Source organism: Pongo pygmaeus, chromosome 15 (genome assembly GCF_028885625.2).
Source record: "Pongo pygmaeus isolate AG05252 chromosome 15, NHGRI_mPonPyg2-v2.0_pri, whole genome shotgun sequence".
NCBI classification, from domain to species: domain Eukaryota; kingdom Metazoa; phylum Chordata; class Mammalia; order Primates; family Hominidae; genus Pongo; species Pongo pygmaeus.
Window position 1 is genome coordinate 56,148,871 of NC_072388.2, and position 21,806 is coordinate 56,170,676.

Genomic DNA, 21,806 nt, shown 5'->3' on the forward strand with positions numbered 1-21,806 from the left:
CCGTGAGTGCATCACTGAGCAGCTTCACCTCTCACTGGCTGGCTGTGACCTTGCACATGTGACTGGACCTCTCTGGACCCAGTGTCTTCATCTGTAGAAGAGAGGTGGTAATAATATTCACCTTGTAGAGTTAATATGAGGATTAAATGATGCATTTAAAATTCTTAGCAGCACTTTGTAAATACTAGCTGTATCCATTGTTATCCCAGTATCCTACACTTTTACATGTACAGGGCTGCACAGTGAACACTGCAGCACAGAACAGAATGATAGCCTTTGTAGGCATTGTAATCTCTCCATCATCAAACAAATTTCCAGTGATATTTGCCTTACTTCTCTTTCCAACAACTTCAGCAATAGGCAAGTGAGTTGATGCAGACATGTTATTCTGAAAGTCTAGTTAATTATGATATCATTATAATAGGAAGAGTTAGAATTCCCTCTCTATTTCATGCTAGCAAAATCTACATTTTCTAGGCTCATTTTGTCACGTGTATCACACACACACACACACACACATGAGTTGTTACAAAGAAAAAGATTCTCATATGGTTAAAGTGTTGAAAGAGTTCTCAAGGGTTATCTAGTCCATCTAAGTTTGGTTAATGTTCAAAATCACTTGAGGAACTTTTAGAATGTAAAATTCTTTCACCTTCAACCTAGAGATTCAGATTCGGTAGGATGAAGCTGGGAGACAGGACTGGGTGTCTTGCTATGTCGCCCAGGTTGGAGTGCACTGGCATGATCTTGGCTCACTGCAACCTCTGCTTCCTGGGTCCAAGCGATTCTCTTGCCTCAGCCTCCCAAGTAGCTGGTATTACAGATGCCCGCCACTGTGCCCGACTAATTTTTGTATTTTTAGTAGAGACGGGGTTTCACCATGTTGGCCGAGCTGATCTCGAACCCCTGACCTCAGGTGATCTGCCCATCTTTGCCTCCCAAAGTGCTGGGATTACAGGCATGACTGGGTGTTCTTGAGAAGCTCCTCAGGTGGTTCTGCTCATAACTGAGCTTTTGTGCACTACTGATGCAACTACGCCTCCCTGACTGGCACTTGAATTGGTTCCTGCCTGAGTTACTCCTTCTATTCTCCCTTCTCTACACTCCATCACTTCCAGGAGAACATGAGCTCCAAAGTCTGCCAGCTGCTTTAACTTTCCTTTCAGAAGTCGCAGAGTGTGGCCTTCTTTGAAAATAAGGTCAAGGAGTCACAACCTCTACATTTGCAAACTTTTCCAAAGCTGTCCTTGACAGAGTTCCAAGTCCTTCGTGTCCAGTGGGGCTGTGTAAAAGTGCAAGTCAAAAAGACCTGACCTTGAATTCTGGCTCTATCACACTGGGGCGAATAGTAGCTCCTACCTTCTAGGTTGTGTGAGAATTAAAAGAGATAATGCATATTAAAGGCAAACCACAGTACCTGGCTTATAGTAAGCACTCAACAAACCTTAGCTTCAACAAAATGAAGCAGCTTTAAAAAGCATCAGGAGAGCAGAGGAAAACCCCTTTCTCCATGTGCCTGTTTCTCCTTGGTCCCCTCCAGGTCTGAGACATCGTCCAAGGACTTCATCAATGCTGGTTTTTCTTGGCGTGCTCTCAGGTGATGACTCTTAAGTGTCTAACTTTAGCTGAGGTTTTTTTCTTGGTTGTTTTGCGTATTTTTTTTAAGATATGGTTTAAATGGTAAAAATTGTTTATGTGACTACAAAGGATATTTCATTCTGAGACTTGGGAGTATAGGTTAATAGATGCCCCAAGTAGATTTTCAGTTATTCAGCCTTTTCTTATTTAATTAACTTATTGATTAAGCATCTTGTTTCTCCGAGTAGGAGCAGTGTCTCTTTCAGCAGGCAATTTTGCATCTTAGAAGTTCAAGACCTCCAGAGACATAGCCAGCTTTTCTGCAGCTCTCTCAGTGGTGGGTCAGTCCTGCTGATGTGGGGATTTGGCCCACAGCACAGCAATCTGTGTGTGTGGACAATATTGGAAATTTCAACTGTGGGTTTGCCCTGGGGAAATACAAACAAGGAGAACTTAATGGGGCTCTAACTGGTGGGGCAATGTAGCGTAGAAGTTGTGGACAAGCCTGTCCATTAGAAAGCATGGAGCGATCTGAGAGCATAAACAATTTGGCCTGGCTGAAATGTGGGGTCTGGGTGCGAGAGTGGCAGAAGATGAAGCTAGAAAGGCTAGGTAGGCAATGACTAGATTCTGAATGTCTTAGGATCCCATGTTGAGTTTATTTTATTTTATTGAGACAGAGGCCTTGTTATGTTGCCCAGGCTAGGTTTTGAAATCCTGGCCTCAGGTTGTCCTCCCACCTCAGCCTCTTGAGTAGCTGGGACTACAGGCATAAGTCACCACACTTAGCTCCATGTTAAGGAGTTTAGATGTTGTCTTCAAGCTGACAAGAATCCTGCTTGTTTTTCTAAGCAGGAGAGTGACATGGTCAGATTTCCATTTTATAAGATTACTCTGATGTTAGTGCAGTGCTTCTAGAACTTCAGTGTGCATGAGACTCATCTGGCAATCTTGATAAAATGCAGGTTCTCATTCAGTAGGTCTGCAGTATGAACTCCAATTTTGCTTTTTGTAATAAACTCCCAGGTGATACTGATGATGCTTGTATGTGGTAATACTTTAATTACTGAGTAGAGTTAAGAATCACTTAAAGTTAAGTGTTTCTTAAACTTTAAGGGCATCACAATAACCCGGAGGGGTGGTTAAACCCAGAGTACTGGGCCTAACCCCTGCAGTTTTTGATTCAGTTACTCTGGCTGGGGCCCTAACAGGTTCCCAGGTGATGCTGATGCTGGTGGTCTGGTGGCCACATGGAGAACCACTGAAGTGAATCATTGATGGATGGACAGTAAGACCTAATGGGAGGGGCCAAGTCAGGAAGCTGTAGCTGGAGCCCTGGTGTAATAGGACCAGGGCCATATCTAAGGCAATACTACTGGGAATGGAAGAGAAAGGGCAGATTTTACTGCTAGGTGATATCAGCAGGGCTTGGTGACTGACCAGCTGTAGGGAGATAGGGAAGAGTGACATTAGAGGCCTGGTCCAGTGAGCCAGTAGATCAGCAGGAACAGCAAGCTTAGGTTGGGCAGTGATTCATTCTAGAAATTCTGAATGTGCCAAAGAGAGTTGACCTGCACAGAAAAGGGAGCAGTTGGGAAAATAAGTGTCTGCATATGGTACCAACTCTGCTGAAGCAAATTTGCCATGTGACTGCAGGCAATATATCTTCATATGCTTCATTCTCTCTAACCACAAGATGAGGCTATTTTGCCTTTTCTCCTTCTAGGGATGAGGCAAGGCTTGCAATGAAGCATGCAAAGCATATTAAACCCATACAAAGAAAGAGACATTTAATTACCAAGCTTAAGCTTCTGTCTTTTCCTCCCAGCAATCCGAAATTACATGACAACATACCCACATTCTGGGAAGTAAAAATCTCAGCAAGAACTCAAAGCTGTTTGCTGTCTTCTCACCATGTCCCTCCCTTGGTAGTTTATTTGATGAAGTTTTAAAAAACACTTGAAATATTTTACTAAAAAATTGTACATGACTCACCGGGACCTCTGTTCAAGATTTCATCAGGCAACATGGTTAGAAGGTCATGGTCATCATTCCTTGGGGTGCTTTGAAGAGTTTTCTTGGCTTTATGGTCCCTTGGACTTTGCTTATGAATTCTTGCCTCTCCATGAAGACTTTTCTTTAACTCCATTTGGGCCTGAAAATCATCAACCATAAATGATCAATGTTCTTCCCAAGCTACTTTCACCAGAATAGATCAACAGATCAGCCACTTTGCAAGTTGTGTGCTTATCTGTAGACATCTGCAGTCCTCTAACCAGAACATGGTTTTCTTTTTCCTATTAGAAGGTATGGGAACTTTCTTTATTGAAAGGCTTGTTAGGAGGAAGATGAGTGTGCCCAGTCTCAAAAAGGTATGGCTCAATTAGGATGAGGACCCTTACAAAAGTGTGTTTCTGTAGGCTAGCTGATATGATTGGAGTTGCAGAGAGCAGTAACTAAAGGCTCATTTCCTAGAGGGAGGAATTTGGAATATGACAGTTACAGGCATTACTGGTAAAGGGTTTTTTTTGTTTGTTTGTTTGGTTGTTTTTTTTTACAAGAGGTCTTTCTTGTTAGATAATTCTATGGCAAAAATTATATAGAGAGGCCTAGGAATCAGAATAAAGAACAATTCACCACCTCCTCCTTTCACTAAACCAAGAAAAATGATCTAGCTCCATTTTCCTATGTCCAGAGTGTCATTGGAGCAAACTATTTTTAAAAATGGAGACTTGAGACACAGATACATCCTTGATAGGACTGAAAACTTAGAAAAGACTCAACAAGGTTATCAGCAGAAGGAATCTTCCTGATTCTTCTCAGCTTTAGTAGTTGAACTTTCAACCTCAATGATGAAATTTAAAATGCTAAGTAAAGACTGGCTATCTACGCTTGATATATTCATGTGCCAGGGCAGTGATTATGTGATGAAAATTTGGTAAATATGACACTCTTTTCTCTTCTCTTATTTACCTCTTGTCTTTTACAGATCATTTCCAGCATTTGCATCTTATGCAAATATTGTCTGTTCTCAGAAGTATACATTGGAGTTTGCATTTTCTTTTCTGGTACCTGCTATGAAAGACAACACACTTGTTAGTATGGGGTAATTTGTTACTGACTCTGCAATTCACAAGTTTAGATCCTTTTTGAAACAGAGTCAGATCTTAATCAGTCATAACCCGTAGAGATATCTTGTGATGACAAAAGTGGACTATTGTGTGTCCCTGACAAGTCCTTAGTGTCCCTATCAATGAATGAAGTGACTCTTTGATGTGTATATATGTAGTTTTTTAGGTTGCTATAGAGTTTTGTAAACCTTAAATGGGAGTATCTTTCCACATCTCATTTTTGACAAGATATCACTTCCTTTGTAGACAGATGCTTATTACCACCTCCCCAGAATTGTGTTCTGGTTTGAGGAAACCTTTCTTTTTCTCCCTGCCTCTTTTACCATTGAGTAATTGACTGGCTATGAAATGAGAGAGAAGCTGCTGAATGGTGAAATGGAACCCATTTCTATAGAGTGCATTTCCATATGCCAGCATAAGCCTTGGAGAATATTGCAGTTTAGGGAGGATTTGAAGTTGATTATTTGTGACTCTGAACATCTCCCCACCGGTGCATCATAAACTCCAGTGGGACAGTGCAGACAGTTATTGAGGGCAGCCAGAGGTGAATATACCTTCATTTGTCATTTGCTGTTGCCAGGAAAGGTGATGTGTTTGACAATACCTTTTGTGTTGCCATGTGGATAGTGACTGTCAGCTGATGTGAACCTCAGGGAGGGGCCATCTCCTCAGATGCTGTCAGCACCACAAACATGGGCTTGAGGATGTGACAGCACCTGGACATCTTTATCAAGTCAGCCAGCCACAGAGCAGCACCTAGCTAGCTCCAAAACAAAATTAGGAGTGGAAAGTGTTGAAAATCTGCTTCTACCTCCCAGCTTCCATTTCTATGTGAGGGGAGTTCTAGTCAACAGAACATTATAAGTGCATAGCAGGGAAAAGATACACAGAAGACATTTCCCAGGATTAATTTTTGGTGAGGTTGTGGCAAATAAGTCAGGAGTAACTTGTAGATAAGATTTCTCCTGCAAACTGAGAACAAAGAGAAAGTTTTAAACTGAGGGGAGGAATGAAAGGGAGGACTTATGCTGAATTTTTCACAGATTTGAAAACTTCAGAATCACCAATTTCTAAGTAAAAGTCTTCTCTCATCTACATTGCCCTGGTTTTCAACACAAAGCAGAAAAGGGTGCAGAGCTCATGCAAGAGGTAAGAGCCACTGCCAGTTGGAGGCATGCACAGAAGAGAATAAATAGCTTTGAAAAGTTCTCACTCTGAATGACTTAACAGTTTGATTTGTCTTTGAACTCCTCCATGCAGAGAGTGCATGAAAGGACCAGTGTGCTCCAGTGCCCCAATCCTGTGTCGCCCACCCCCAGTTCACCTCCCTGTCAGGTTACTGCTGCAGGTCACCTTTGCTTTGTGCATTGTCCTGGCTTCTCGCTGGCTCAGGAGTCTTCCTGAAGTAATTACTCGCGGCAAGTCAATGGGTTCAAGCTTCTAGAAGTTCAACGTTTAGAGCAGTCAGCATTCCTCATGCCATGAGATGATGAAACACAAAAGCCAGACATTAAACTATCTTAACACTTTGCAAAAGCGGCACTTATTTCTGAGAGCATACAGGAAAGGTGATTCCAACAGCATTATAGTTATATTGGTACAAAAGGCTTTTCAACCTATCTGGGTTCTTTATTATTCTAGTGCGCCGTCGACAGTGCCTTATTGATCTAAGTGTTTGTCAGAGAGTTAGGAGACTAAGATCCTCTTCTGTCTGCATTGAGGGCCATGTCCAAAGTTATGAAACCACCAGAATCTTAGAATATTAGAGATAAAAGAGGCACTAGGAATTTATTTTATTTCACACATCCCTTAGGTACCCAACTGAACTATTCCAGCCCTTAGGGAAGCAATCTGTTTTGAAGATCTCTAGAGAAGCTCCTTAGTAGTAATCACTGGTGATTACGAGACACATTTAAAATGAAACTGCAGTGCGCTAACACATTTTAGAGATGTCCTTTTCTAGCAGGGGCTTGGCTTGATAGGGGAGATCATGTTGGCGTTTCAGGGGGTCACTAAGACTGGGCAGCAATTCATGTCAACTGGTCTGCCTCCAGCCCTTCTTGCCTTAGAAGCTGAGCACTGAGAAGTGATCAAGCAGGTTTGGGAGACAAAGCCCGGTCTCTTGATATTGACACGCAATGGGGAGCGTGGAGGGCCACAGAGTTTATCTGTTCCTTCAGTGAGTACTTAATGACTGCTACATGCCAGACATGGGGATGCAACAGTCACCAAAAATGGATGTGGCCCCTCATGGAGCTTACAATCTATGCATAATAGATGTACTTTTGCTTGTGTGATTATTCAAGTGATAATTACACTGCAGGGCAGAAAAAACCTGCAGGGCAGAACTATGACACTACGTAACTGAAGGACTCCACCTGAAAAATAGGGTGTGTTAGGGGTTGAATCGTGCCTCCCCACAAAATTCATATGTTGAAGCCCTAGCCCTCCATACCTCAGAATGGGAACTTATTTGGAAATAGGGTCATTGCAGATATAATTAGTTAAGATGAAGTCATGCCGGAGTAGGGCAAGCCCCTAATTCAATATGATAACGTCTTCACAAAAAAGGGGAAATATGGACACAGACACACACACAGGCAGGACACGATGTGAAGATGAAGGGAGAGGTTGGGGTGATGGTTCTTCAAGCCAATGAACAGCACCCAAGAGTGCCAGAAAACTATCTAAACCTAGGAGAGAGTCGTGGAACAGATCTTCCTCACAGGCCTCACAGGGAACCAACCCTATGGACACCTTAATCTCAGTCTTCTAGCAAACTAAGGCAGGAGGGAAAGGGCTAGGGAGGCAGTTCAAGAAAGTGCCTTGAGGTAGTACCTTTTCATTAGAAATCGGAAGATCGGGAGTTTTTAGGGGACTAAGTTGTGCCATAGCCCTGAGGTGGGGAGTGATCATGATCTCTTGAAGGAATGGAAAGAGATCGGTTGGCTGCAGTTTACAGTAAGTGAAACAGCAGCTTGGAATGAGCTGGGAGGTGAGGCAGGGGCCAGGTCATGCAGGAGCTGACAGGCCATTAAGATAGTGGTCCCTTAAGAGCAATGAGAAGACACTGACGTGTTAAGCAAAGGAGTGACACGATTACATTTGCTTTTTAAAAAAAGGTCACTCTGGCTGCAGTGTGGAAACTAGAAAGGAATAATTATGGATGTGGAGAGATCAGCTAGGAGGACAAAGATGATGGGCTGGGGTTGAGAGCGGGAAATTGATGAGCTCTACACATGTTTAAAGCTGACCAAACAAGATTCATTATGGTTAGTAAAGGGGAGTAGAGTCTACAGTACAATGAATGGAGGGTGTTATCATACCCTGTGATGGGCAATCCAGAGGAAGACCTAGTTTGGGTAGGATGTAGAAGGAAAATACAAATTTGGTGTGCAGTAGATTGAGTTTGAGACACCTTTAAGACAGGCCAGTGTAGATGTTGAGTTATACGGGGAGCTTGGGAGGAGAGGTCAGTGCTGGAGATTTTGGGGAATAATCGCAGAGTAGCGCATGAGTGAAGCCCAGGTCATGGGCAAGGTCAGGAGTGAGAAGAGAAGAGCCAACAACTGCAGACTCCAGGAGTTCCAGTGGTGAGGCTGGTGCCCAGGAATAAGCTGGCCAAGGAGACTGGGAAGTGATGGCTCAAGAAGTAGGAGGAAAACCGTGAGGACATCATGCTGCAGCAAAGAGTGTGAGCCCTACTCCTACCTTAGTCCAACGCTGAAGGCACGTGCTAATTTACTTTCAAATGGTTTAGTTTTAGTGTGATTTGTGGCGTTATTAAGGGGGTAGATTTGGAAGTTAACTTGGCTTTCAAGGTGACCAGGATAAAAAGAGAGAGTGGAACCACAGAAGATAGATACTGGATATTCAGCACTTGTAATGGGGAGCATTACCTGGGTCCCCCACTACTTCCCTGTGCAACCACTTCTAGGTCCCTGGTCCTGGACTGGAGAGCACCCAGCAGTCCTTTCTGCTGGAGCAGTCCAAAGTAGACCTGGTAAGGAAGAGAAGAAGGGCAAAGGATGTGGAGACAAAGAAGAGACAACAAGGGGGAAGAGCTCATCTTTATGTTAGATATATACCAGGTAATAATTTGCATTTGTGGTGGGAAGTGGTTCTCTGTTCCATTCTCACCTTAGAGGAGGAAGTAGGTCTTTTAACATAACTTAGCAAAGATGTAATGAGAGGAGATCAATCCTAGTAAGAGGAGTTTGTCTGTTCCCCTGGCTCTTAACTCTGCAGGACATGAAGATGCAAAGCAAGTGGGACCTGCTGGCACAAGAAGCAGCTGCTGATCAAGTCAGAACACTGCAAGAAAAGGGGAAGGAAAGGAAGGGGAGGCGAGGCCAAGGGAGAGGAGCCCCTCAAGGCACCTATGGGAGGAAGAATCAGGAATGACTGAAGGGGGATTTCTGGAAGCTGGGGAGAACAAGTGTTTGTGCCATCCTCTGGAGATGGAGAGTGTTCAGGATTTGGTTCTTTCTCTTTAGGCCTATATGCCTTTGCAGCCATTACTGCATGCCATGCCCAGGGTTATAAATATGTAATCTCATTCAGTCTTCATGTGAACTCCATGGATAATTATGAAGATTCCCCATTTCAGACAGGTTGCTGACTTGTCTAAGGTTGAACAGTTAGAAAGTGGCATCTCCAGGATTTAAGCGCAAGTGTGTCCAGCTCCAAATCTAAAGCTCTTTTCTGCACTATATGTTCTCCAAAATGGCTTATCATCAGACTTTTCTGGGATTTAAAAAAAAAAAAAGAAATTCTTGGTCCAGTCACTACAGATTGAGATTCAACAGGTCTGGGGTATGTCCTGGAAATAAATATTTTCAAAACTCTCCCAGGGATTCTGATGATTTCTTTCTAGGTTGGGGTCCATTAACTTCCACATTGCCTTAAGTGAATAAATGAACGACATCATAATAGACTACGGAGAATTTTTTTTCGTGGAATACTTTTGAAAAATTGAATCTGAAGAAGCCAAGAATTTTTAGTTTTATTAAACTCATCTATCCATAAATTCATGGACCAAGTTTTTGCTTTGATAGTATAAGTATGTAGTTATCACAGATCTCTTTCTTCTATTTTCAGCCTTTCTATTTAAACACACAATTCTAATAAGGGTTCAGTGGTAGATATCTTCAAGAACTCTCCCCAGGTTGAGTTTCTCCCTGGCCTTTGAAAAGAGCCTAAGGAATCACACTATTCCTTCACAAAAGCCACTAGATGGCAGCAACTAACATTGCAACTGGGATCTCGTCATTAAATCATTTGCCACTTGATTTGAGAAGCACTGCAGAAAATTGTTGGTGAAATTGGCTTCTGCTAAATAAACCAGTCAGATGAAATTGCCTCAGAATTCTGGGTTTGTGTGCATGTTCCTTTTCCCTGCCCAGGAAGTGAGATGCCTCACTTCATCATCTTCAAAGAGAACACAATGGACGGAACTACTAGAGAATCAGTTAGAATGACACCTTATTTTCACTTTATAATATAAGTATCATTTGTCTAAAGACTTCTGGATTATTTGACTTCTCAGACAAAACAAATGGTCAGCATAATCAGTTGAAGCGTCTGCTAGGAGATTTGGGAATCTGGTGAAGGGCCAGGGGACTCGAGAGTGCTGATATGGGGGTTGCAATGTCAATTGATTGGTCAGAGTGGGTCTTATAGGGACAGTGAGATTTGAACAAATATTTGGAGATGAGGGAGTTATCCAAGGAGATCATCTGAGGACACACTACATATGTGGGGGAAACACCTCCAATTTAAGCTAGACCTGAAATGGTTGGATAAGAAGGTGATCAGGCCAGAGGGGACAGTGCTAATCAACTCTTCAATAAAAAGGCCCATTTGATTCGGAGTTCCCTGGCAGAGGCTCTCAAAGCCTCTCAGCTCCAGGCTGGATAACGCTAGTTCATGACTTGCTCTTTATTTGAGGAGTAGATATTTAGGAAGTAGAAGGTGCCAAAAATATAACTCAAATAATTTAGCATACAGTTAGATTTGGTTTAATAATTAAAAATAATTTTAGAATTTTCTTTGGCAGAAATTAGGCTATTAATTAGCATGTCATGAGGACCCAGCATGTATTATTCTCTCAAAAACTCATTTGTGCTGAAAAGTGTGCTGAGCTTCATTTGTGAAGATAATTATAGCTGATCTCTTTGGGAGTGTCTGCCAAGTTTCTAGTGATTTCCCTCCTCTCTGGGAGCTGACTCCAGAGTCTACAGGGGAGATGACTCTGCCCACATATCTACTGCATGAGCATATCCTCTGGCCATAGCTCATTGGACCAGAGCTGAAATCATGAGCAAAGCTGAGCCAATATCCTTTCTCCTAGGAATCTGGAATTGGAGTTAAAAAGGCCAATCTGTCCGTTTGACTGGAACTATAAGATACAAGCTCAGGGTGGCCATATTTCGTTGTGTACCTGAAGAACAGAGAAAACTGATCATTGGAGAAAGAGTATAGCAAATGCACAGAGAAGAGCTTAGGCATTGAGAGAGCTCTGCATTTCAGGTTCCAAGGTACAATTCTTCCCTGAAGCTTAGGTGTCTCCCAGATCTTTGGTTCAATAAAACATTCCTATATCCTTTAATTAATCATGTTAGTTATTTTTGCTAGTCAATGAGACTTCTAATACAGTAATGTTACGGTGATGGTACAGACTTCTAATATTACAGGTCTGCAATAGCAGGGAGTGCACTTTGAGCACTTTATCCCCCCTCCAGCAGGGATAATGGGTCTCACTGTCATTCATTTACTCATTCATTTTACTCACAAACCTTTATGGATCTCATATTAAGTATTAATGGCTGAAGACATAAGATTGAATAAGACATAGTCTTTGCAACCTACAGAATGGGAGAAAATTTTTGCAATCTATCCATCTGACGAAGGTCTAATATCCAGAGTCTGCAAGGAACTTAAACAAATTTACAAGAAAAAAACAAATAACCCCATTAAAAAGTGGGCAAAGGACATGAACAGACACTTCTCAAAAGAAGACATACACGCAGTCAGCAAACATGAAAAACAGCTCAACATCACTGATCATTAGAGAAATACAAATCAAAACCACAATGAGATACCACCTCACACCAATCAGAATGGCTATATTAAAAAGCCAAAAAACAACAGATGCTGGAGAGGTTGTGGAGAAAAAGGAATGCTTTTACACTGTTGGTGGGAGTGTAAATTAGTTCAACCATTGTGGAAAACAGTGTGGTGATTCCTCAAAGACCTAGAGGCAGAAATACCATTTGACCCAGCAATCCCGTTACTGGGTATATACCCAAAGGAATATAAATCATTCTGTTATAAAGATACATCGATGCGTATGTTAATTGCAGCACTGTTCACAATAGCAAAGACGTGGGACCAATCTAAATGCCCAGCAATGATAAACTGGATAAAGAAAATGTGGTACATATACACCATGGAATTCTATGCAGCCATAAAAAGGAACGAGATCATGTTCTTTGCAGGGACATGGATGGAGTTAGAAGCCATTATCCTCAGCAAAACTAACTCAGGAACAGAAAACAAAACACTACATGTTCTCACTTATAAGTGGGAGCTGAACAATGAGAACATATGGACACAGGGAGGGGAACAACACACACTGGGACCTGTCAGGGTTGGTGGAGAGGGAGAGCATGAGGAAGAACAGCTAATGAATGCTGAGCTTAATACCTAGGTGATGGGATGATCTGTGCAGCAAATCACCATGGCACATATTTACTTATATAACAAACCTGCACATCCTGCACCTGTACCCCTGAACTTAAAAGTTGAAGAAAAAAAAGGCATAGTCTTTGCACTGAAATAATTCATTTGTCTTGATTCTTTGTTTTTAAGGTGGTTGGTTAGGGTGTGTGTGTATGGGGGTGGTGGTGCAGTGTTTGACTCTGAAATACCAATGTTCTCTTTCTGACCTTGTTTGACTATTGAGAAAATCAAAACCTAACCTCCTTTGTTTAGGATTGATAGATATAAAAAGCACTTGTGAGCTATAAAGTACTAGACAAATATTTTTCACTAGAGTAATATCTTCTATTTGAACTAATCAGCTTAGAGGCTTCACAGAAACATGTATTAAACTCACTCCTTTGAAAGAAAGTATTTGATTTAGGAATAAAACACATTTTAAAACTGTCCTGTTTACCTAGAGGATTTGTAAAAACTTGTAAATTAGATATTAATTTGTTATATTTCATTTTATTTTTCCTTATCCAAATAATGATTTTATAGTTTCTAATATTTTGGGAAAAGATACTCTTTTGAGACAAAATTATATAATCACTTCAAATAATGGCTGTGAGCTTCTGCAGAAGACAGGTAAATAAAAACCAACTGAAACAGAAATAATCTCCAACAAATGAGCTCCAATACCCCTGGGATTGGTCCAGGCATCTGGGTGAATTGTGTAGCAGGTGGGATTTGGCTTCAAATGTCAGTGATAGATCCTGCTCACAAGAGAGCCCCAAACCCTCCTTCCAATGATGCTCATTTTCAAGGACCACTCCAATCTACCCATTCCCTTTCTAGGTTGAGAGTTCTTAAAATGTGTAGCTAGCTACAGAGAACCCATTAAATATTTATTAAGGTGAATGCATTTAAAGCTCTTGCTTTGCTTCCTTGGAATCCAATGACCCGAATTTAAACAACCAGTTAACATCTAGAACAATAAAAGGTTAAAGGTGGAAGGACTATAGAAATTACTTATGCTGACAGTTAAGAGTACAGACTTTGGAGACCTGATTGATATCTGGCCTCTGTGAGTCTTTGAGGGTAGTTACTGAACTCTCTGACGAGCATGTATAAAACAAAGATAATTCTTCCTTTTTCATAGGAGGCTAAGAAGATTAAATGAATGACATAGAGTGAATTGCCTAGTATAGTATCTGACTTGTAGTAGGGTGTAATTAAATAGTAGTAGCTGTTATTATTTATTACAAGTTGTTTTCCCATAGTCACCCAACTAATCTGTGCTAGATTCAAGCCTCTTGAATTCCATCATACCTATGTCCTTGCTGCTAGCTTCTTTCAGTGGCTGGTCTTAAAAGCGAAATCATTGCTAAAGGAAATCTTAAAGTAATAGAGTATTTGCGATTGATGACATTTTTCTTTAAGAACATTCTCATTAACAGCTTGGTCATTATCAATATCCCTCTTTGATGATTATAGTTTAAAAAGGGATGTTACCATTATATCCAAGAAATTCCTTATGAAGCCTTTTAAATTCATCTTACTTGAAGTCTTTGAGGTGGATGCCTTTTAATAATACTTGTTTCTCTGTGTTCCAGTGGGATGTCAAAATACACGTCTCTGGATGCTTGAAGGATTGGGGAAGAAACAGGAATAAAACATTAAATATAATTTACTATTAAATCAGGCAATCATTATTTACTAGACTTTGTCAACATAATTTTGTACCTTTTTAGTTATATATTTCTAACCTGCGGGTTGAATGTGGAGATAAAACACAGAAAGCAGAGAACCTACATTAGTGCAAATGACACTATTTTAGTCTAGACCCGGGATTTAATATCTGCTTTCCTAACTTCCTACTCAGGTTCATACTTAGGGCAAGAGTTACAAAATTACCAATATGTTGACTGCAAATATTTTTCAAACAGAATTTGGCCTGGAAAATAGAAATTTATTGACTTATTTTAATTCCATAAAATCTCCTCCCTGAAATATAAGACATCAGAAAAAATATATAACTTTAAAAAATGAAAATAATCTTCTTAGATGAAATAGATGATAGATAGATAGATAGATAGATAGATAGACAGATGATTATACAAAGATGAGAAAGAAATGGAGTATGTGTGAACACAATTCAATAGCCCCTATAGTGAAAAAAATTTCCACAGGTTGCCACTATAATACTGCATATCAATATTCTTTCCTGATGAAACAAGCTGGCGATACAGAGTTAAGCCTCTATTAGGAAACAGAGAGGCTCAACAGATCCATTGTGGATTTTATTTTCCAGCTTGATTATCCTGAGCTCTTGGGAGTGCTACCATGACCAGCACTGCATGAATGAAGTTCTTGTCCTTCCCTTTTAACAATCTGGACACATTCTGATTTCTAGATTGTTTCATAGACTATTTTACAGTCCCACTTTGCATTTTAAATGGAAAAATCCCTGGGTAATTATGCATCTCTCTCCTTAAGACATGTGAATGACCACTTTAAGGACTTTGTTCTCTCTAACTTTTAGTGGGATGGAAACTTTGTCCTTATTTTCTTTTGAAAAGATGCCAGCATATTGAGCAGGATGGAAACAACAAACATAGTGGATTTAAAAATGTAAGCATTTTCAGCTATTTTTTCAGAAGGCTTACTAATCCTTATTTTTTTTATTTTAGTGACATTACCCCATTATTTAATTAGATATTCCTCAAATGGCATAGGCTGTGTCAGGCATTTATTTTTACCCCTGATTACAAGTGAAAAAAATTGATGAAGTAACTTGCCCAAGGTCATTCGATTTGGTATTTGATAGAGCTGGGGTGTGAATATGGGAGATCATGAGGATTCTCATGATCTTGTTATTTATTTTTAATGTGATTTTGTCACCATTTATTCAGTTACCTAAATCTTTTTTTTCTTTTAATTGAGACAGAGTCTCTCTCTGTCACCAAAATCTTAAAACTCTCAATGGGGGTTTGGATAAAAAGGGAATTCCTCAGTAGGAGAATTGTATACTCTTAGTACACATTCATGCTCCATTTTTTAAATCATGTCTTATCACCTATCCATCTATCTATCATAAAAAAATTCTTAAGGGGAAAATTCCCATCTATGTGCTTAAGAACTTGAAGAACATAAAGAACATAAAAATAGGCCGTATAGAAACAACCAAAGGTTATCAATTCTGCAGACAATAGCCATGAAAAATCTTTCCAGGCAAGATTTGCTAGGTACCAAAAGAGAATGTGAGGCTTTCTGAACAAGGCATCCAATAAGGGAAACTTATTTGTGTTATTGATCCAGAAGGTGAAGAAAAGGGAAAACAATATACATATGTATATGTATATAATAAACATATATTTTTCTAAGTGAGAATATCTGTTTAATTATCATTGTGGTCATCATAAAACATTTTACATGGCTTATAAAATATCCCAGGATTTATGGCCAGTTCAGTCTCAGAGCTTCCAATCATAATGGGAAAGAATTCTGTTAGTTCTACAGATGACCATGAAGAATGTGGGGTTGGGAAAAGGGTGACTCATCCACTCCTCTGTACTGCAATAAATCAATTCTGTTTAGGGTGGTTTCAAAATTCATGTTAGAATTAACTTACTCTTAAATTGCTGCTTTCAAAACCACAAAGCCTGGTGCATTAAACTATACTGGAGAGAATGATTTAAATTTAGAATCTAACTGAAACACGATTGCTATCATTTATTACTAGTATCTATATAATTTTAATGGTCTGGCAAAACTAGGTATAAACATTGAAAGCAGTACAAACTGAGCTGAAACAAAATGATTTATCCTTCTCATATGGAATGGTGAAAAGTCCTTTGTACAGTTTATACTCCCATTCTAATGCACCCAGAATACTTTCAATTGACATTCAATCCTCATTGAAAGATTTGAGTTTTCAAAGATAGCCTAAATTCCTTTACATTTCAGGAATTTAGAAACTTTCTGAGATCATGGAGACAGTCAGATAAATCTATTAATAATGCTCCTTGGTCCAGATACACACATCTCATGCTGGGTTTTATGTTTACCTGTAGAATATCTTCCATACCAGGTTTCTTGTAAAGGTGGCAGCTGCCCTTCCAAGGCTTTATTCTGGTCCTGCAGTCTTGCCAGTGAATATGAAGTCTTTTCCTCCAAATTCTGATTGAATGCGAAGTCCACACGGCCAGCCGAGGGAGTCTCTACCTCTTTGTTTTGCAAAGGTGCTACTTTGATCACCCTAGGGTGAGTCTTAGAGTGACTCAGGCCCATTTCATGTGAAAGACATTCAGAGGAAAGCTGCGAGGGAAGTGGTTTTGGGGTGTTTAATATAGCTTATTTTAATCAAGGCATTTCAGAAGTTTACCGTCATTTTACAAAGCAGTCATTTCCTTCATGGCATCCTTCTAGCTCTGTTTCACTGCACACTAACCCTTATGGCCACTTCCTGGGAGGCTGGTTTCCATGGAGACTTCCCTTCAACGTTGCCATTTCAGACCCAAAGAATCCAGTTAAACATTGACTTGGTTATGCTACTTTCTGAAATACTCAGTGATAGGAATAGAAGCCACTATTGATCATTAAACAAATATCTAACACCAGGAAGGTTATTAACAGAGAGAGATGTAAAGCAGAGGTTTAGAGAAGTCTTAAACTTGACCCTTTCATTGCAAGTACCTTTGTAAAAAAACTGACTGCTGAGAATAGCTAAGCCATCTTTGCAATTAAGAGGATGCATGCTGATTACCAAGGCTTTGTTAATCTTTAATTTAATTAAAGAATTTATCCCCCAAATAGGAAAGAAAGCAGCGGAGTGGCTAAAGCGTCATTTGATTTTTCTGTCGATGACTTGAGTTGCCTTTGAAGGGGGTGAATACATTGCAGGACAGGAGGATAATAGAAATTTTTTTCCTGGGGATGAGGGGAAAAACTTCTTGAATAAATGGTCTAAGTACACCTTGAGTTTTTGAAGATAGCCTGTTTACTATGTTTTTAAATTAAATTAAATTTATTTATTTATTTTTGAGACAGAGTCTCACTTTGTCACCAAAGCTGGAGTCACCCAAGCCCAGCGATCTTGACTCACCACAACCTCCGCCTCTCCAGTTCAAGTGATTCTCCTGACTCAGCCACCCAAGTAGCTGGGATTACAGGCACCTACTACCACCACACCCATCTAATTTTTGTATTTTTTAGTACAGAAGGGGTTTCACCATGTTGGCCAGGCTGGTCTCGAACTCCTGACCTCAAGTGATCCACTTGTCTTGGCCTCCCAAAGGGCTGGGATTACACGCATGAGCCACAGTGCCCAGCCTATTATGATTTTTAAAGTAGAAAAAAGACTGGAAGGAAATGTGCCGAAATATTGAGTAGTGATTTTTGAATGGTGGGATTATGGGTGATTTTTATTTTATTCTTTATACTTAGAAGTGGGACTAACTTTCAAGCTCTAATTGTTCATGACCACAGATTACTTGTGTTTTCATCACACCTCCATAAAGAAATTAAAAGAAAATTTATTTTTCATCTTTGCAGAATCCATTTCCTAACGGACTAAGGTGGTGTTTGGAAAGTCTTGGTAGACAATCACGTTTATCTAAAAAGATGCCTGAATTTAGTTTTTTCCTTACTCTCTTTGCATTTTCCACATTATTTTCTCTGCAGCAGAGAGGTTTGTAAGTAGAGACTAATATATTAACAGTATCTGCAAACAAAACAACCTCTGGTAAACAGACTAGCTTAATTACAAGGATAAAAATACTTGAATAAGGTCTAGCAAGATTTATTTTTTAGTACAATCAGTTTAAGTATTTCTAGGGGCAGGGGAATGCATTGCGAACTAACAAATGAACTAGACGTTGTACTGAAAACTGTGGACTTCATGGATCTGGACCAGTAAGAGGGATTCAGCTCTTATGTTTTGTTTTATTATTATTTAATTTTCAGACAATATTTGTGGAGAACATGAGCCTTTGTTGAGGAAATTGGTTAGTTGTTGAAGGAATGATTAAAGAAATAAACAGGCATTTCTGTGTTTCTTTCTCTTTTCATTACTAGTGACTATCAAGCTTTGTGACTTTCCTGATCTGTGAAATGGGGTTAATAACAATACTTTGTGGGAAATGAACCTGATTCCATTTATAGCTCTTAGACTAATACCTGGCATGTAGTAAGCTCACAGTAATCATTAGCCAGTATCCTCCTCCTCTGAGGAAGTATTGCTACATGTCTACATGTACATAGGATAGTCTTTATTGCCAATTGGTCAGAAATTAAAATAGACATATTCCTGTCTAAAGGAGTTTGCCCCTAGGTATAGAAAAGACCAACGAGGGAAGCATAAATTAATCTAGCCAATTTAACTGGGAAAACCACCATGTCTAAGGATTATCATAAGAAAATATTCATACACTGAAAGGATTTTATTAAAATTTGATAGTGAAACATTTTAATTTTATTAAAAGAGAAAAAGAGATTAATTTCACTGATAGAGTTAGATATAAGATGTAATTTCTTATTACTAGAGTTGTAAAACATTAAAAAGCTCTCACCCAACTAAAACCTTGACTACTTCCCAAACACTTTGTGATACTTTACAATGACCACTCCCTAGTTCAAGAATGACTATGACTATACGTTATTGTGTGTAAAAATGATAAAACATGCTGTTATTTGTAACAGTCAGAATTCATGAATATGGAATGAGAATATTAATTTATAAAACTCTTAAGATGGAGCTCAGAAGGGATTAGCTAAACTTTTCTAAAGCTGAAGATAGCGTCCAGAGAAAAATGTACTAAGAGAAAGTGGTGAGGCCCCAGAGGAGATGGGGAGAAGCAGGAACTCACAGCCAAGTGTACTATTTCTGCCAGGAAGAATCAAAGCCCTCAGCCTGGAGCAGTTCCACAGGCAATGTGACCTTGAAGTTCCCAAGAAATAGCCGTGTACAAGCTCTGAGTGCTTGGACCTTTCTTGCCTTTTGTAGAAAATGCCTTCCTTCAAGACACAGAGTGAACCAAGCAGGAAGGAGAAGGCAAAATATAATGTCTATTTCAAAATATACATTCATTTTGAAGTTAAAAATCCTAGCTTTTGTTCTGGGTTCACTCCTAACTAGCCTTGGGGACAAAACTATTAAGCAATATTGTTTAGTGAATGTAAGTTCTATAGAAACTTCAATACACATTCATTATGAGATATGTGGATGTTTCTGCTCTCTAATAAGACAAAGTTTTACACTTGAATGATGGGAGGCAAGATCCAGGTCTTTAAGTGTGAGTTTGGTGTCATACTTAAGAGAGTAGGTGCTCTCTAAGTTTCCTTACAACCTCCTACAGCTTGATTTACACTGTAATATCTATTCAGAGCCAGCACGAGGAGAGAAGCTTTTCTTCCTGTGTGGAAACATTCCCTACCTTTTTCCATCAGATTGTGATTTGATAGCTCTTGCCTTGGTTTTGATGGATTTCCCAGAGTCATCTACAATCTCCTTCCCCATACCTTGGTAAGATGACTGCCTGGAGATAAGGAAAATGCCTGGGATGAACAAAGACATCTATTTTCTGCAGGTAGCTTACCAGCTAACAGGAATTCATGACTGCAGTTGCACTATGTTCTGAGCAGCTACCTAGAGAAAACCATGCAAACACTCGAGGAATAGTAAATCTTAAAGTTTAAACAACCTAATATTGGATAAATGAGTTTCTTTTTTTAATGAGCTGTGCGTAATTTCATTTGGATCTTTTATATTAAGCAAGTGACGAAGGCTAAGGTGATATTCCTTAGGATTGGATGGTGGTAGTCTGGAGTCGGGTTAGTTAAATTGCCTTTTGATCCTTCAGCATACGGTTTTCTTGGAAAGGCTTCAGAAGGGATTTAAATCCACATGTATATAAATATTCCATACGGTTGGACTTAATTCAGTCAGTGGGGCTTAAATTCTAAATGTTTATAGGGTTCCTAAATTAGGCTTCTAATAAAGTTACAGCCTTTTTCTGCAATTGATCTGTAATGGGTAAGCAATCATTGTAGGCTTTTCAGCAGCAGTGTGAATTCTAGGTTTGCATGCTAACTAAGCAGAGTTGATGTATGACCCGAACCTTAATTTTCCTTCCAGTGATTATTTTCCTTCCTATTTATTTATATATTGATGTAAAGGTGACAGTGTAATCAGACCTACTGGGTTTGGAAGTGCTCAAGCAAAACAAATGGAAAAAATGTGAACTGAAGCGTCTCGTATAACCTCTTACATGAGATCAGTTGTATACAATTTGTATCTTTACCCTTTGAATGCAATCTGCAAGTACATCATTGAATGAAATGCTAAAATCATGCCTTCATACACTATACTACTCTGAAGACAGCCAGTGCATGGGTTTCTTAAAATGTATTGCCAATGGATTTAACCTAGATAAAATAATATTTGTATATTGTATCTCTAAAAGGAACATCAACCTTTGGTTATCATAATTCTTTTTATTTTTTAAATTTTTATTTTATTTTAAATAGACAAATACTTGTGAATGTTTATGGGGTACAATGTGATGTTCCAATACATGTATACCTTGGAAATGATTAAATCAGGGTAATTATATCCATCACCTCAAATATTTGTCATGTTTTCTTAGTGAGAACATTTCACATCTTCTCTTTTAGATATTTTGAAATATACATTATTAACTGTAGTCACCTTGTTGTGCAATAGAACACCAGAACTTATTCCTTCTAACTGTAACTTTGTACCCATTGACCGACGTCTCATCTCTTCCTGTCCACCCCCTATTGCCTATTCCCCCAACTCCACCTCCCCATCCCCAGCCTCTGGCAACCACCATTTTACTCTCTACTTCTAGGAATTTGACTTTTTAGATTCCACATACCAGTGAGATCATATGGCATTTACCTTTCTTTCTTTTTCTTTCTTTCTTTTTTCTTTTCTTTTTTTTTTTTGAGATAGAGTTTCACTCTTGTTGCCCAGGGTGGAGTGCAATGGCGCGATTTCCACTCACTGCAACGACCACCTCCCAGATTGAAGCAATTCTCCTGCCTCAACCTCCCAAGTAGCTGGGATTACAGGCACCTGCCACCATGTCCAGCTAATTTTTTGTATTTTTAGTAGAGATGGAGTTTCACCATGTTGGCCAGGCTGGTCTCAAACTCCTGACCTCAGGTGATCCACCTGCCTCGGCCTCCCAAAGTGCTGGGATTACAGGCGTGAGCCACTGTGCCCGGCCGGCATTTACCTTTCTATGCCTGGCTTATTTCACTAGGTTCATCCACATTGTTGCAGATGACAGAATTTCCTGTTTTTTAAGGCTGAGTAGTATCCCATTTTGTGTGTGTGTGTGTGTGTGTGTGTGTATGACATATATA

At 39.6% G+C, this 21,806-nt stretch overlaps 1 protein-coding gene across 5 annotated transcripts in view; it reads right to left on the reverse strand.

Annotated features, from left to right (window-relative positions):
• The window catches only part of CCDC198 (coiled-coil domain containing 198), a 40,045-nt gene extending 23,197 nt beyond the window's left edge, over positions 1-16,848 (reverse strand). For 2 of the 5 annotated variants that reach the window (XM_054449735.2, XM_054449734.2), the window contains exons 1-5: positions 16,484-16,832; positions 13,976-14,058; positions 6,063-6,149; positions 4,552-4,653; positions 3,574-3,733 (exon numbers count right to left, since the gene is read on the reverse strand). In XM_054449735.2, the coding sequence (XP_054305710.1) occupies positions 3,574-3,733; positions 4,552-4,653; positions 6,063-6,149; positions 13,976-14,058; positions 16,484-16,706 (655 nt within the window). In that variant the 5' untranslated portion in view covers positions 16,707-16,832. Of the gene's footprint in view, positions 1-3,573; positions 3,734-4,551; positions 4,654-6,062; positions 6,150-13,928; positions 14,059-16,483 lie in introns of those variants that run through there. The other 3 variants (XM_054449733.2, XM_054449732.2, XM_054449736.2) reach the window with 3 other exon arrangements.
• Positions 16,849-21,806: the final 4,958 nt, after the last annotated feature.